This window comes from Anomaloglossus baeobatrachus, chromosome 5 (genome assembly GCF_048569485.1).
Source record: "Anomaloglossus baeobatrachus isolate aAnoBae1 chromosome 5, aAnoBae1.hap1, whole genome shotgun sequence".
Taxonomy (NCBI): domain Eukaryota; kingdom Metazoa; phylum Chordata; class Amphibia; order Anura; family Aromobatidae; genus Anomaloglossus; species Anomaloglossus baeobatrachus.
In genome coordinates this window covers 7501-25000 of record NC_134357.1, presented here as the reverse complement: position 1 = coordinate 25000, position 17500 = coordinate 7501, and the positions used below count along the sequence as shown (strand labels likewise).

Sequence of the window (17500 nt, the reverse complement as noted above, 5' to 3'; positions counted from 1 at the left end):
ACGTGTGTCCGTGTCTCCGATATGTGTGAAAACGGATGTCACACGTACCGAAGACTCAGATGTGTGAAGGAGGCCTAAAACAAAGGTTTCTTCGGCGCTCTATTGGGAGACCCAGACGATTGGGGTGTATAGCACTGCCTCCGGAGGCCACACAAAGCAATTACACTAAAAAGTGTAAGGCCCCTCCCCTTCTGGCTATACACCCCCAGTGGGATCACTGGCTCACCAGTTTTCTGCTTTGTGCGAAGGAGGTCAGACATCCACGCATAGCTCCACTGTTTGTAGTCAGCAGTAGCTGCTGGCTCTATCGGATGGAAGAAAAGAGGGCCCATATGGGGCCCCCAGCATGCTCCCTTCTCACCCGCGGTGGTGCTTGTAAGGTTGAGGTACCTATTGCTGGTACAGAGGCTGGAGCCCACATGCTGTTTTCCTTCCACATCCCCTGGAGGGCTCTGTGGAAGTGGGATCTTGCCGGCCCCCAAGCCCTGGGGCCGGGCTCCATCCACAGACCCAGAGAACCTGCTGGATTTGGAGCGGGAGTGCCGTTCAGGGACAAGGCCCTGCAACTTTCAGGTACTCTGTGTCCCCGGCAGGCACGGACACTCTCAAGGCTTGCTGAGCGTTATAGTGCGCCGGGGACAGTAGCGCTGTACGCTGGGGTTAGGTCACTGCAGCTTTGCTGAGTGACGTTATATGTTGGGAACTACTGCGCCGACCGCTCCTGGAGCGGCGGCGCAGCTGCGACTTGTGGTGCGCCGGGGACTTGGCGCCGACCTTGCTTTTACGGCGGCGGCGCTTCTAACTTTAGCCCCCGGCTTCTGCGGCCTAGCGCCGCTTCGTTCCCGCCCCCACCCTGTCAATCAGGGTAGGGGAGAGACGCTGCTCAATTGGCAGCGCCGAGGGCTGGAGCTTTATTTACATGCTCCAGCCCTCTCACTAGGCACAGGGGGAAGCAGACTTCCCGCTCTTCGTCGGTGTACGCCCAGGGCCCGCCCCCCCTCTCCACAAGGACGCCAGCAGCCATTACACATGCGATCTGGCTGGGGAAAGGCAGCAGGCTCTGGGAGACCCAGACTAGAGTGATTTCTGGCGACCACACACCGCTCCTAAGCGGGCGGTAAGCTGCACAGTAGTGCTGGCCCCACTAGTGCCTCAGTGATATATTAGTGTACTTCTTTCTTGGTACCATATATATATATATATATATATTTATATAGTGCACTGTAAGGTCGCTTCTTGGCTGGACACCCTGTACTGCTCTAAGGAGGCAGCAACATGTCATCCGCAAAACGCAAGGCTGCCAAGGCACGGGCTGTGTACACTGTTTGTACTGCATGTGGGGCTGATCTACCGGCAGGCTCCAATGATTCACATTGTGTGCAATGTTCAGTCCCAGTGGCACTTCGTCAGCCAGAGCCTATTGTGATGGTAGCCCAGGCAGAGACGCCTGTGAACCCTGCCCCGGTGACGGGGACAGACTTTGCAGTGTTTGCTGATAAAATGTCTGAGACTATGTCAAAGATCCTGGAGACCTTGCAGGCCAGGCCAGTTCCTCAGACCATGGACACTGCTGTGTCTATGCTCTCCGGTCCCCCTCAGTTGGAACTAATCCGTACTTCAAGGGGGTCTCAAGCATCACAAGCCGAAGTCTCTGACTCAGATGACAGTCCCAGGCAGCCTAAGCGAGCTCGCTGGGAAAGACCCTCGACGTCATCACACTGCTCAGGGTCTCAGCGAGAAGAGTCTCTCTGTGATGAGACTGAGGACGGTGATCAGGATTCTAATCCTGAGGCCCCTCTCAATCTGGATGCCCCTGATGGTGACGCCATGGTTAATGACCTTATATCGGCGATTAATAGACTGTTGGATATTTCTCCCCCAGCCCCTTCTGCAGAGGAGGCAGCTGCACAGCAGGAGAAGTTCCATTTCCTGTATCCCAAGCGTAAATTAAGTGCTTTTTTGGACCACTCTGACTTCAGAGAATCAATCCAGAAGCACGACGCTCATCCAGACAAGCGTTTCTCTAAACGTTCTAAGGATACCCGTTATCCTTTTCCCTCTGAAGTGGCCAAACGCTGGACCCAGTGCCCAAGGGTGGATCCCCCAATTTCCAAGCTTGCGGCTAGATCCATAGTCACAGTAGAGGATGGCGCTTCACTTAAAGATGCCAACGACAGACAGATGGACCTTTGGTTAAAATCTGTCTATGAAGCTATCGGCGCGTCGTTTGCTCCAGCATTCGCGGCCGTGTGGGCACTACAAGCTATTTCAGCTGGTTTAGCTCAGGTGGATGCTATCATGCATCCAGCAGTGCCACAGGTGGCGTCCCTAACTTCGCAAATGTCTGCGTTTGCGACCTATGCTATCAATGCTGTCCTAGAATCTACGAGCCGTACCTCTATGGCGGCCGCCAATTCTGTGGTTTTGCGCAGAGCCTTATGGTTAAAGGACTGGAAAGCAGATGCTGGTTCCAAAAAATGCTTAACCAGCTTGCCATTATCTAGAGACAGACTGTTTGGTGAGCCATTGGCTGAAATCATAAAACAGTCCAAGGGTAAGGACTCTTCCTTGCCACAGCCCAGAGCAAGTAAACCTCAACAGAAAAAGTGGCAGTCGAGGTTTCGGTCCTTTCGAGGCTCGGGCAAGGCCCAATTCTCCTCGTCCAAAACGACTCAGAAAGGACAAGGGAGCTCAGATTCCTGGCGGGCTCACTCACGCCCCAGGAAAGCAAATGGAGGAACCGCTTCCAAGGCGGCTACCTCATGACTTTCGGCCTCCTCCCTCCGCATCCTCGGTCGGTGGCAGGCTCTCCCGCTTTTGCGACATTTGGCTGTCACAGGTCAAAGACCAGTGGGTAACAGACATTTTGTCTCGCGGGTACAGAATCGAGTTCAGTTCTCGGCCTCCACTTCGGTTCTTCAGAACCTCCCCACACCCCAACCGAGCAGATGCCCTGCTGCAGGCGGTGGACTCTCTAAGAGCAGAAGGAGTCGTGATCCCTGTCCCCCCTCAGGAACGGGGGCGAGGATTTTACTCCAATCTCTTTGTGGTTCCAAAAAAGGACGGCTCCTTCCGTCCTGTTCTGGACCTAAAACTGCTCAACAAGCATGTGAACGCCAGGCGGTTCCGGATGGAATCCCTCCGCTCAGTCATTGCCTCAATGTCCCAAGGAGATTTCCTAGCATCAATAGACATCAAAGATGCTTATCTCCACGTGCCGATTGCTACGGAGCACCAACGCTTTCTACGCTTCGTGATAGGAGACGACCATCTTCAGTTCGTGGCTCTGCCATTTGGTCTGGCGACAGCCCCTCGGGTGTTCACCAAGATCATGGCAGCAGTGGTAGCAGTCTTGCACTCTCACGGACACTCTGTGATCCCTTACTTGGACGATCTACTGGTCAAGGCACCCTCTCAGGAGGCATGCCAACTCAGCCTGAATTTTGCACTGGAGACTCTCCAGGCGTTCGGGTGGATCATCAACTTCCCAAAGTCAAATCTGTCACCGACCCAATCACTAACGTATCTTGGCATGGAGTTTCATACTCTCTCAGCGATAGTGAAGCTTCCGCTGGACAAGCAGCGGTCTCTACAGACTGGGGTGCAGGCTCTCCTTCAAAGTCAGTCGCACTCCTTAAGACGCCTCATGCACTTCCTCGGGAAGATGGTGGCGGCAATAGAGGCGGTTCCGTTTGCGCAGTTTCATCTGCGTCCACTTCAATGGGACATTCTCCACCAATGGGACGGGAAGTCGACATCCCTGGACAGGAAAGTCTCCCTTTCCCAGACGGCCAAGGACTCTCTGCAGTGGTGGCTCCTTTCCACCTCATTATCACAGGGAAGATCCTTCCTACCACCGTCCTGGGCGGTGGTCACGACAGACGCGAGTCTGTCAGGGTGGGGAGCAGTGTTTCTCCACCACAGGGCTCAGGGTACGTGGACTCAGCAGGAGTCCACCCTTCAGATCAATGTTCTGGAAATCAGAGCAGTGTTTCTTGCCCTACTAGCCTTCCAGCAGTGGCTGGAAGGGAAGCAGATCCAAATTCAATCGGACAACTCCACAGCGGTGGCATACATCAATCACCAAGGGGGGACTCGCAGTCGGCAAGCCTTCCAGGAAGTCCGGCGGATTCTGATGTGGGTGGAAGCCACGGCCTCCACCATATCCGCAGTTCACATCCCCGGCGTAGAAAACTGGGAAGCAGACTTCCTCAGTCGCCAGGGCATGGACGCAGGGGAATGGTCCCTTCACCCGGACGTGTTTCAGGAAATCTGTCGCCGATGGGGAAGGCCGGACGTCGACCTAATGGCGTCCCGGCACAACAACAAGGTCCCAACCTTCATGGCACGGTCTCGCGATCAAAGAGCTCTAGCAGCAGACGCCCTAGTGCAAGATTGGTCGCAGTTCCGGCTCCCTTATGTGTTTCCACCTCTGGCACTCTTGCCCAGAGTGCTACGCAAGATCAGATCCGACTGCAGCCGCGTCATACTCGTCGCTCCAGACTGGCCGAGGAGGGCGTGGTATCCGGATCTGTGGCATCTCACGGTCGCCCAACCGTGGGCACTACCAGACCGACCAGATTTACTGTCCCAAGGGCCGTTTTTCCATCGGAATTCTGCGGCCCTCAACCTGACTGCGTGGCCATTGAGTCCTGGATCCTAGCGTCTTCAGGCTTATCCCAAGGGGTCGTTGCCACCATGAGACAGGCTAGGAAGCCCACGTCTGCTAAGATCTACCACAGAACGTGGAGGATATTCTTATCCTGGTGCTCTGCTCAGGGAGTGTCTCCCTGGCCATTTGCATTACCTACCCTTTTTTCTTTCCTGCAATCTGGGTTAGAAAAAGGTTTGTCGCTCGGCTCCCTTAAAGGACAAGTCTCGGCGCTATCCGTCTTTTTTCAGAAGCGTCTAGCACGACTTTCTAAGGTGCGCACGTTCCTACAGGGGGTTTGCCATATCGTTCCCCCGTACAAGCGGCCGTTAGATCCATGGGATCTGAACAGGGTACTAGTTGCCCTCCAGAAGCCGCCCTTCGAGCCTCTGAAGGAGGTTTCACTTTCTAGACTATCACAGAAAGTGGCTTTTCTGGTAGCGATCACATCTCTTCGGAGAGTGTCTGAGCTAGCAGCGCTGTCTTCCAAGGCTCCCTTCCTGGTCTTCCACCAGGACAAGGTAGTGCTGCGCCCCATTCAGGAGTTTCTCTCGAAGGTGGTATCCTCTTTTCATCTTAATCAGGATATCTCTTTGCCTTCGTTTTGTCCTCATGCAGTTCATCGGTATGAGAAGGATTTACATTTGTTAGATCTGGTGAGAGCACTCAGAATCTACATTTCCCGCACGGCGCCCCTGCGCCGTTCGGATGCACTCTTTGTCCTTGTCGCTGGTAAGCGCAAAGGGTCGCAGGCTTCTAAGGCCACCCTGGCTCGATGGATCAAAGAACCAATTCTTGAAGCCTACCGTTCTGCGGGGCTTCCGGTCCCATCAGGGCTGAAGGCCCATTCTACCAGAGCCGTGGGTGCGTCCTGGGCATTGCGACACCAGGCTACGGCTCAACAGGTGTGCCAGGCAGCTACCTGGTCGAGTCTGCACACTTTCACCAAACATTATCAGGTGCATACCTATGCTTCGGCGGACGCCAGCCTAGGTAGAAGAGTCCTGCAGGCGGCAGGGCTGTCTTTGCAGCTCTAACATGAGGTATTTCTTTACCCACCCAGGGACAGCTTTTGGACGTCCCAATCGTCTGGGTCTCCCAATAGAGCGCCGAAGAAGAAGGGAATTTTGTTACTTACCGTAAATTCCTTTTCTTCTAGCTCTTATTGGGAGACCCAGCACCCGCCCTGTTGTCCTTCGGGATTTTTGGTTTGTTTGCGGGTACACATGTTGTTCATGTTGAACGGTTTTCAGTTCTCCGATGTTACTCGGAGTGAATTTGTTTAAACCAGTTATTGGCTTTCCTCCTTCTTGCTTTTGCACTAAAACTGGTGAGCCAGTGATCCCACTGGGGGTGTATAGCCAGAAGGGGAGGGGCCTTACACTTTTTAGTGTAATTGCTTTGTGTGGCCTCCGGAGGCAGTGCTATACACCCCAATCGTCTGGGTCTCCCAATAAGAGCTAGAAGAAAAGGAATTTACGGTAAGTAACAAAATTCCCTTCTTTTTTTAAAAATGCAACTTTTTCATTTACCATTTGCAAATTTGCCATTTTTTCCATAAATACATGCAATTCTTATCTGCTTACAGTTACACTATCAGGACGTACAATGTGTTCCAAAAAAGGCAGAAAAATTAAAAAGTTATTATGAGAGGTACACATAATGTATGTTCTGGCTTTGATTCTTGCATATCCTCACAAGCATGTTCTTTCTAGGGAATCTGAAGACACTGCACTCCTAATACTGAAGGAAATCTACAAGTCCCTGAATGTGACACCTGATCTGCCTTTACATTAACCCTTTGTGCTAGGTAAGAGATTTTTGTCAATTATCAGAACATTTTAGAAAGAGAAGCAGCAGCATCACATAATTGGCAGGTTTACCTCAAAGCATTTTTATTGTAATTTTTACGTATCCAAACACATCTGATTTAAGAATATACTTGCACACCACTCCAACCCACTGCTCTATCCCTAACACAGGGTCGAACTGGCCCACTGGGGAACTTGAGAATTTTTCCCTTGGCCCTGGTTTCTTTTTCAGGAACGTATGAGTCCTCTGAGTTCAGGAGTACGTACTCCAGAACTCAGGAACTGAATGACAAGCCCACAATGTTGTCGCTATCTGGATTTCTACTTTATCTACATCCTGAGGTACTGTTGAATTCAATGGCAGAGGGCATAGCCAATGACTCCCTCCTCTACCATTTATCCAATGTTTTCTGTGAGTACATTAGTATTATAAAAGGTAGATATCCAGTGGATTCAAGTTCTGGAAAAAAAATATTACTGTCACAAATCCGTTATTTATCCTGAGTAGGAGCTTTATTTAATTATTTTCAGTACTGAAGGGGTTAAGGTTCATTTCTATCCTCCTGTGACTGACATGCAGTTGTTAACCTCAACTGCAACTTCTCTCTTCCGCTACATAAACCCACTTCTTACCCTCTCCTATGCCTGCTATAGTTCATGCTATCCTGACTTGTGAAGGAGCTGTCTCTGGAGAAAGCTGTGGTTATCTTTCCAGTGGATGCGGTGGAGTCCCTCTCTGGAGAAGAATCTCTCTCCGTGATTTGTCCCCCTTACCTCATGTTGTCTTTATAATAGTAGTCAGATTAGTGTCTTATTGGCCTGCGCACTAGTCAGAGATACAGTTCAGAAAAAGGGGGAACAAAGTGCTGTGAACACCAGGTAGTAAAATAAATGTTAGTTTTTATTGGGTATAATTAAAATACAAATGAAAAGTAAATATCAAACAAATAACTACAAGGTGGCGCCACACTACAAACAAAAATGTGTACTGTATATACTGTTATTAATCTGAAAATGTAGCTATATGCACATGATTGTGTAAAATAAATGAAATGTAAGAATAGTAGCACATTGTAAAAAAACACCCGGTAATTTTTGCACATATGGTATATAGTAATAATTCAAATTAATGGAGGTTGTAGTACATCGTACATATGCCCTGCAAGATATTGCACAAGGAGAAATAAGGTATTGCACAGTCAAAAAGGAAAGTGCAAAGTGCCAAGAATAAGAAAAAATGTTATGTTATTTATCAAAAGTATTCTAAATAAAGGGCAAAAGGTTCCATATATAACTACATGTAGTCCATATGCTATACCACATGAAAGTACCAAGATAAAGTGCAATAAATAGTAAAATAGGATTGAGCAAAAGCAGAGTATGTTACACAAGAAAATTGATATAAATTCCTACCAGTATAGATAGAGTGGCCCCACTGTCCCCAACACATGGTTCAGCGGCGCAACAGCCTTCTTCTGGGGGAGTGTACCTCATTTCTCCTTGTGCAATATGTTGCTGGGCATATGTGCAATGTACTGCTATGGTACCTCAATTAATTTGAATCATTACTATATACTATAAGTGCAATGAGTTACTGGGTATTTTTACAATTTGCTACTATTCTTACATTTAAATTAATATTTCATACCATCATGTGTATATAGCTATACTGTATTATGTAACTAGCTGCAGTACCCGGTCATTGCCCGTGATAGTAACAAACTGTCTCCCTCTCTTTCTCTCCCTCTTTCCCTGTCTCTCTGTCTCTCTTCCTGTCTGTCTCTGTGTTTCTCTCCCGCTGTCTGTTTCTTTCTTTGTCTCTCCCTTTCCTCCTCTGTCTCTCTCTCTGTGTCTCTCTGTCTCTCTGTCTCCCTGTCTCTCTGTCTGTTTGTCTCTCTCCCTCTCTTTCTCTCCCTCTTTCCCCGTCTCTCTGTCTCTCTTCCTGTCTCTCTGTATTTCTCTCCCGCTGTCTGTCTCTATCTCTGTGTCTCTGTCTCTCTCTGTGTCTGTCTCATGCTGCATTTCTGTCTCTGTATTTCTCTCTCTCCACCAATATCATATTAACTGACACATAAGCTTCTTATACTAATGTCCTTCATTACCTTTAGCAAGCAATCACAGCTCCTATTAATGACCTGAAACAAAATGGAAGCAGAGCTGTTATTAGTTGCTATAGGCCACCAGATAAATTTCCAGGCTAACTGTCATAACAGACAATATATTACCTCACACATCCAAACAGTAAGTGTTTTGCAAAATTTGAGGGTGCGGATTCCTTTAGCGGATACATACACACACACACACACACACACATACATACATACATACATACATACATACATACACATACACACACACACACACACACTCTCTCTCAGATTTATATATTAGATATGTAAATGCTAATATTATTAGCAATATATACACAAATATTTTTTGTAGTGTGGCGCCACTGTTATGATATTCATTTTTTTTTCATTTTTATTTTAATTACGCCCAGTAAAAACTGATAGATTTTACCACCTGGTGTTTACAGCACTTTGTGCCCTCCTTTTCTGAATTATTGCAACATGGTGCTTTACCATTTTAAATAATTCAATGATATTGCAATATATTTATCTATGTTGCCTAATGTTTTTATATAGACTATAGTGGCTATAATTTCTTTCACTAGTCAGGGCTACTCCAGGATCAGCCAAGGTCTAGGCACGTGATCGGCCACAGGTGAGTTAGGTGATGACTCCTATTGTCAGGGCCTCCCTTTACATCTTCCTTGGTACCTCTCCTCTTATACAAAACGCCGAGCGTTCCCTCATTCCACCGTGACAATTACTCACTAAATCAGTGATGACTAACCTATTACATGCGTGTCAGTGGTGACACGCCGAGCCATTTTTGCTGCCACGCACGGCAGGGCAAGCGGCTGCATCCCAATCTATAAGGCAAGCTGCGGCTTCCAGTGATTTAACTAGAACTGCATGTGCGGCTAAACTGTTCCGGAATGACCACCACGCGGGGGGTGGGGGTGGGGGTGTGGTGTGTGTGTGTGTGCACATGCAGTTCTAATTAACTTACCCACGGCGTGTCTTATAGATTGGGATGCGGTCGCCGGTAATTTATTATCTGTACCTTTTAATCAGGGTCCTGAGTTGGGCGTGCTTACTTACCACGCAGTACATAACATGCCTCTCTCTAACTCAGGGAACTCAAACAAGCAGTCTGCGGGCCACATACGGCCCCTAAGCTTCTTGCGACCCGCAGGCCCCCTGACAATCACAGTGCAATGCCGGGGGCCGCAGCCACCTGCGTTTTACTTCAGATTTTTTTATTTTTGCCCCCACGCACAGAAGGCAGCCACCAGCTATTCAGAGGCCAGCAGGTGACGTTTTTGTATGACGTCAACCGCTTTCCGCTGATTGGCCAGCAGCTGCCTTTGGTGAAGCTCTGCAGAGTTCCTGTGCTGAAGTAAAGCAGAGATGGCTGCGGCCCCAGGCATAGGGCCGCGATCGTCAGATGGCCTACAGACCGCAAGAAGCAGGGAAGAGAACACCATAGGAATGGTGTTGTGTTTTTGTTTTGTTTTTTTCGTGTGTAAATTTGAAAACTGCATACTGTGGCATAAATAGGGGACATTACTACATTATGGGGCATTACTAAATGCGCACAAGAATGGACACATTCCTACAAGTGACCTGAGCTTACATCAATAGGTCAGCCCGGGTCACTGATGGGGGTGACGAGCGCTGACTTCAGAAGGTTAGCTGAGATCATTACCTGCAGTGACGATCTCCTGCACTGCTGACGTCAGCGCTGTCACTGCCTTCTATGCCTTCCACATTCACAGCGAAGAATCGCGAGAGCCCGTGACGTCACCGCTAGTGACAGTCTTGGGCCGCCCGCGAGATGTGATGTGAGAACGCGGCGGGCAATGGAAGGCAGTGACAGCGCTGACGTCAGAAGGGCAGAAGATCGTCACAGCAGGTAATGATCTCATCTAACCTGACAGCAGCGCTCGTCATCCCAGCGGCTGCCCGCACTGTGAGAAGCTGTTGATACTGCAGTGCGGGCAGCAACAGGGCTGGCAGGGAGCGGGACACAGACTGCACGGGAACACGATGGAGGTCACACAGAATTACTTCCGTGCGGCTTCCAGGGATTTTGCGGGCCCATTGACTTGTATCGAGTCACGGTCCGTTATTACGGAACAGAATAGGACATGTTCCATAATAACGGACATACGGCATCCGATGTGTTTTTTTTTTTGTAGGATCGGATGCACACGGAAGTTCTTCCGTGTGCCATCCGATCCTACACAAAAGACATTGAAAAGATGGTCCTGTCCGTGGGTCCGCAAAAAATCAGGAACTGACCAGGACAAACGGAGCGGTCATGTGAATGAAGCCTTATGCTCATATTTTTTTTCATGAATTTTGACACACCAAGCTCAAAAGATTGGCCTTCTCTGCATGCCCTCTAGATGGATTTAGGAGAAAAACAGGTAATAATGACTTTGTTGACATGCACGTGAATGGCACCTTAGGGACAAAGCATGGCAAAGTCCTTAGAAGACCAACAGGAGCCAGAAAGAAAAAGTACTTGTAACACTCCCTTATCCCTAGAAGATTGTGATGGACATAAAGTGTCAGAGCTTAAAGGTCAAACAGTAATATGCCAACATCAGTAAAGAGGTGTAGATAAAAAATCTATTCAAGGATTTGTGACTATCAAACCCCCACTGTTACGAGGGGGACCCGGGGAAGCGTGCCAAGATGGGAAATGGACAGCTTCCGCCGGTCAAGGTCCACTGTGCCGTGTAAGGGACCGCTGCTATGGTCAGGAAAGAGTGAGCGGGTTGCTGCTAGTGATCGTCTGGAATGTCACAGACGATCTATGTACACCGGTCCGCCCTAACCCGTGAGGGTTGTATGGCTCGGGGCTTCTCGTACGGTGTACCTGTTGCACGGGGACGTACAGAGGTGCCTACACACGTGTGCCAGCGGGAGTCACAGGAATATGGCACGGGGGTAGCACAGAGGTGCCCACGCACGTGTGCTTCAGAAACCAAGTGAGTCCGACAGAGACTCGAGGAGCTCACCTGGGACAGGAACACAGCCTGCTAAACGGGATACTGCCGGAGCAGCAAGGCAGGGGCAAGACCTGCAAACTAGATGCTGCCTGAGCAGCAAGGGCAAAGCCCACAAAAGACAATGCCTAAGCAGTGGCGTGGCAGCACGCTGCCAGACATCCAAACATAGAAGGACGGTCGCGCACCGCCATGATGGCAGGGGGAGCTTTTAAGGAGGTGTAGCTCCACCCAAGGGCGGGCGCGAGACGGGCGTGACCCAATCAGGGTTCGTGACGTCCTGGCCCAGCCAGTCAGGATTCAGCACATCACCAGCCTCGTCATGGGGCCGTGTGATATCAGTGAGCGAATCAGAAGAGGTCACGTGGAGCACATGCTCATCTTCCTGCCTCTGGGTCATAAAGGCGGGATCCCCGGTTTCACAATGTGCAGAGACATGGGAAGTCTTGCTGCTTCCCTGAGCATCTATTCTTTGCACACTGCGCAACCTCCCAGAGCCCCTGTGATGCTGAGCAGGAGAGCTCGTGGCAGGCAAGGGATGGGAGACCGCTCCATTCCTTGCAAGGAGAGAACCACTAGGTGTCACCCTTCTGCTGTGTCTCTGAGAAGGCAACTACTGCAGACTGCGCAGTCTCCCAGACCTTTGGTGCTGCTGAGCAGGAGGGCTCGTGGCTGACAAGGAATGGGGGACCACCTCATTCCTTGCAATAAGAGAGCCACGACGTGTAACACCCCACCTTCCGGACGTCTGGCTTTCAGAGGGATATAAATTTCTTCCAGTTTAGATATATTAGCCTTCAAGCAGAGAAGGGCAGCTTGTCTAGATGGGGATAAAACTGACCATTTGGAGTAGAAGATCTTTGTGAAGAAGAAAATACAGTTGTTAGGTGAAAGGAAAGGTGGGTCCTCAGAATCAAGGTCTCTAGTGGGCCCAATGTTCTTCAAGGCCTTTACATGGTTCGAGACTTAGTGACAGCACTTGCTATGCCGAATCACTGAGAGCATCATGATCTATTGATCTATGCCACCACTCACGCTGACTGATGAATGGGATGTGTCTTTGCATGTAGAAAAATTCACTGAAGATGTTTTGATGCAAACCTGCTAATTATGAAGTGCTGCTCCATATTTTTCTAAATGTTTTAAATTATACTAAACAAATGGTCAACTCTACTAGTTCATGCACCGTTTTAGGCTCTACCCATATTCCATAGGAGTGGGGCTGTCCGGGCTCATGTATACATGCAAGTACAGTGCCTTGCGAGAGTATTCAACCCCTTGTTTTTTTTCATGTTTCACTCCTTCACAACCTGAAATGGCACGGTTTTTGTTTGTTTGTTTTTCTTTTTGAGGGTTCGTATCAGTTCATGTAAAGAACATGCCTACATATGTGAATATTTGGTTTTCTTTTTATTGTGATGCAAACAACAAATAGGACAAAAGAACTGAAAACTTTAGTGGGATAACTATTCACCCCCTTAAGTCTGTACTTTTTAGAGCCTCCTTTTGCGGCAATTACAGGTGCACTCACTTTGGATAAGTCTCTGAGCTTTCCACATATTGACACTGTGAGTTTTGCCCATTCCTAAAGACAAAACTGCTCCAGCTGCTTTGTTAGATGGTTGCCTCTGGTGAACAGCGATCTTCACATCTCACCACAGATTCTCAATTGGATTAAGGTTTGAGCTGTAACTCAGCAACTCCAATACATTTACACATTTCTCCTTAAACCACTCGAGGGTTGCTTTAGCAGTAGCTTTGGGTCATTGTCTTGTTGGAAGGTCTCAGTCTCAAATCACTGACAGACTGAAACAGGTTTTGCTCAAGAATATTCCTGTATTTCGCCTTGACTCAAACTCATCCATCTTCTCCTTGACTCAGACCATTTTCCCTATCCTAGCTGCTGAAAAACCTCCTGACAACATGATGCTGCCACCACCATGATTCAATGTGGGGATGTTGTTCTTGGGGTGATGAGCTGTGTTGGATTGCGCCAGGCATACTGTTTACCTTGGCAGCGAAAAAGTTTAATTTTGGCTCATCTGACCACAGCATCTTCCTCCATACAATTTCCCACATGTCTTTTAGCAAAATCAAAACAAACCTTCCAATTTTTGGCTGTAAGTAAAGACTTTTTTTTCTCGCTATTCTTCCATAAAGGCAGGCTCTATGTGTGCTGCTTATTGTGATCATATAGACAAATGCTCCAGTTTTTCCTTCGGAACTCTGCTGCTCCTTCAGGGATACGGTTAGTCTCGGTGTTGCCTCTCTGATTAATGCCCTCTTTGCTCGGGCTGAGAGTTTTGATGGGCATTCATTTCTTGGAAGGTTTTGTTGTGGTACCATGTTCTTTCCATTTGGTGAAAATGGATCTGATGGTGATCTGTGGGGTCATGAGAGACTGGCATATTTTTTTAGAACCCAACCCTGACATGTACTTCCCACCACTTTGTCTCTGACTTGTTTGGAGATCTTCTTGGTCTTCTTGGTGTTGTTTGGTTAGTGGAGCTACCTGCTTAATGGTGTTGCAGCCTGTGTGGCCTTTCAGAAAAGGTGTGTCTATACTGACAGACCCCGGACACTTCGATTGCACTCAGGTGGGCTTCTTTTCATCAAGCATGTGATTTCAGAAGGTAGTTGCTTGCACCAGAAATGTTTAGGGGCTTCATAGCTAAAGGGGTGAATACATATGCACATGGCAATTTTTATTTTATCCCAGAAATTTTTATTTTTGTTTATATATTTTTCACATCACTTCCCCAACTTTAAACTATTTAGTGCTGCTGCATCGCATTCAAATCTGATTACAAAAAAAATTAAACGCAGATTGTGATGTGACAATATAGGTAAAAAGCTAAGGGGGCGAATACTTTCTCAAAGCACTTATCGTGTCTTTGTCCCAAGTTTGATGCAGGTTTCCTGACTTTAGAACTTCTGAAAATCTAATTCATATGACCGTAACAGGACTAAGGCTTATTCCCCACCAACCACACTTCCAGAAAAACCTTGTGACATGGCCACCCTGACAGATTTCTGCAGCAGGGGGATTTGCTGATTTCTTTGCTGATCTACATAGTTTCTTGTATTTGTTCTCTGTCTCTCTAGTAAAGGATTATTGTGGTTGATGGTATTTTTTTTCTTGCAGGGGATCATTGTTCTGGACTGTGCTCCTGGGTGAATAGATTTTTATATGCGGAGTTCTTCATTGCAGAATACGATCACTTTTATCCAACATTGAGACTTTTGTGCAGTTGAACACTAATCTGAGTAGTTATTAACCAGATTGTAGCCAAATTTATGATGATATATGCACAATATATATGCAGAGTTTTCAGATTACCGATCCAGTGATTTATAGCAAGGTTTTATCTACAGTCCAGTTCATGTAAATCCATGAATAAACATTTTTATTTATATTTCTTTCCCTTTGTACAACATTCTAATATTTTTTTCACAAAAATATAACTAATCAGACACAATACTTCCTATGAGAAGGTAAAGATGGTGCTTCATAGGCAGGATCTACAGATAAGATGGTGTAGTAAAACGTAGTGCTAGCCCACTTGTCAGGAGGTACACATCGTATGAAGAAAGCAATCACTGGAGGAGGACATCATGGTCGGAAGAATACAAGGGAAAGAGGAAGACAAGCAACCCGATGGCTTGATATAATCAAAAAAATGGCAGAGAAGACCCTGGCGAACCTATCTAGGCTGCACAAGATCGATCTATCTGCAGAGCGTTCATCCATCAAGTTGCCATGACTTCAGATAGAACTAAAATCCTATTAAAAAAAAACAAAACAAAAAAACAGGCACAACAGGCGGGTTCTGTGCATAGAGATCACTTAGGAACCTGTGTCTAGTGATCAATCTAGCAGCACAAAAAAAAAACATAAAACAAGGCCTGCACACCTAAACTCAGGGCGGTATACCAGAGGTCTGGTGCCTAAAGCAGTGGGCTGCGGTGGCAGCACTTTCTGGCAGTAAAAACAAACTGCAGGCACAGGGAGCTAATTGACCTCAGCACCAGTATTTCCAGGGTCCGAGGCGCACCAATTGGCTCCCTGCTCCTTGCGGTGTCCAATGCGGTTGACGTCACATGCAGACATCACAGCAGGGCGCTGCAGAGGAGGACACAATGGACGCTGGAGCCAGAAGAGGACAGTACACTCACCGCAGCCAGGAGGAGGGCGACAGACAGGTAAGCGCTCACAGAACTAAATATTCATAGGGAAGGTGGGGATGCTACAGACTGGGCATGAGGGTGGTGGATGGGCTAATGGTACAGACTGGGGATGAAAGGGTGGAAGGGCTAATACTACAAACTGGGGAGGCTAGTGCTACATATGCGATGAGAGGGGGAGGAGGAGCTAATGCTACAGACGGGATGAGGGGGGGTTAGGGGGAGCTAATGCTGGGGTGTTATGATTCAGTGACCGAGGAGGATCAAAAAGAGGCAAAAACTAGGAAACCCAGAGAATCACCAAAGTGGTTGAAAACGCAGCTGACTGCAGACCTGTAACTGACAACACAACTAGAAGTAGCCGTGGGACATGTCTACGATGACCTAGTCGCCTCGACACAGCTGGAGAGCTAATTATTCCTAAAGAGAGAAAAACAAGGAAAGCTAATCTGCCTTGGAGCAGTCCCCCAAAGATATAGATAGCCCCCAAATATGTAAAGCCAGGGAGACGAGATGAAACACAGTACACAGGTAGAAAACAGATTCAGTAAAGATGAGGCCCAAACTATCTATATAGGAAAGGACAGAAAAGAGCACTGTCTACAGCCACGAAATACCCTAAAAAAACCAACACACCTCATATGAAAAAAGATGAGACCACACTGCGTCTCCCCCTCTATATCAGTACTCTGGTACTACTGGGATCCAAGCAAAACACTAATATAGAGGTAGGACTGACATTAATACCAAGCATGACAAAACAAAAATACATTGTAGCATATGGAGCAAGGTACACAGACATTCCCAGCAGGGAATGATCCAACTCCACCCAGAACTCCACACAAGCAAAACCAGGAGACAAGCCTAAGTACCACAAAAATAAAACAACAAGAAAATAGAAACAAACCAGCAAGAGGTACAAAGACAAAACTTATCTGCAAGGAGTTCAGGTAGAAACAGAAGATAGGGCAGGCTCCAGAATGTCCACAGCACCACAGGAGACAACATTGATCACCGGCCCAGACCAAGAGAACACTACTCAGTTATATAGGCCCAGTCTGAGCAGCCTGATTTCCAATCATCATCAGCTGTCTGGCTTCTGTTAAGCAGACCAATTCTACTACCAGCACACAAGCCACAAGAGGGAGCACCAACCCGCAACCCAGTCCAAATGTGTTCACAATACTGGGGATGGGGAGAAAGCAGGAGCTAATGCTACAGACTGGGGATGGGGGTAAGGGGGAACTAGAGCTACAGACTGGGGATGGAAGAGAGCAGGCGCTAATGCTACAAACTGCTACAGACGGGGGAGAGGGAGGCCAATGCTACAGACTTGGTGTCACGGGGTCCTTCTCCAATATCACACAATCAACAGAGTGAGAGATGGATGAACAATCCAAAGAACATTTATTCCAAGCAAAATCAGACGGTCAATAAAATAATCCACCATACAAGGGTAAAATAGTCCAGAAATATGGATATAGTCCAGTAAGCCATAAATGTCCAGGTCTCTTTGGGGAGCCTCAGTGTCTCCCACAGAGGAGGAATCTTCCTACTTCTCGAAGTTCTCAGACAGACTGAGTAATCCCCCAGGTAAACAGAGAGGTTGGGTGGATTCCAGGCCCCCCCTCCCCCACACCTAGGGACAAAAGCACTGCAGACAGGACAAATAATACATAGAATGGACAGAGCACTACGCCTAAAATGTGAACCTAGACAAAATGATACACAACCGACAATATCACACTGGTGATGAATGAGAGGGTAATA

At 47.8% G+C, this 17500-nt stretch overlaps 1 protein-coding gene across 1 annotated transcript in view; it reads left to right on the top strand.

The window, feature by feature from the left end:
• Window positions 1-14965, top strand: part of SEC23IP (SEC23 interacting protein) — a 196705-nt gene extending 181740 nt beyond the window's left edge. The window contains exons 18-19 of the mRNA XM_075348129.1: window positions 6367-6461; window positions 14691-14965. Coding sequence (XP_075204244.1) covers window positions 6367-6448 — 82 coding nt within the window. The 3' untranslated portion in view covers window positions 6449-6461; window positions 14691-14965. The remainder of the gene's footprint in view (window positions 1-6366; window positions 6462-14690) is intronic.
• Window positions 14966-17500: the final 2535 nt, after the last annotated feature.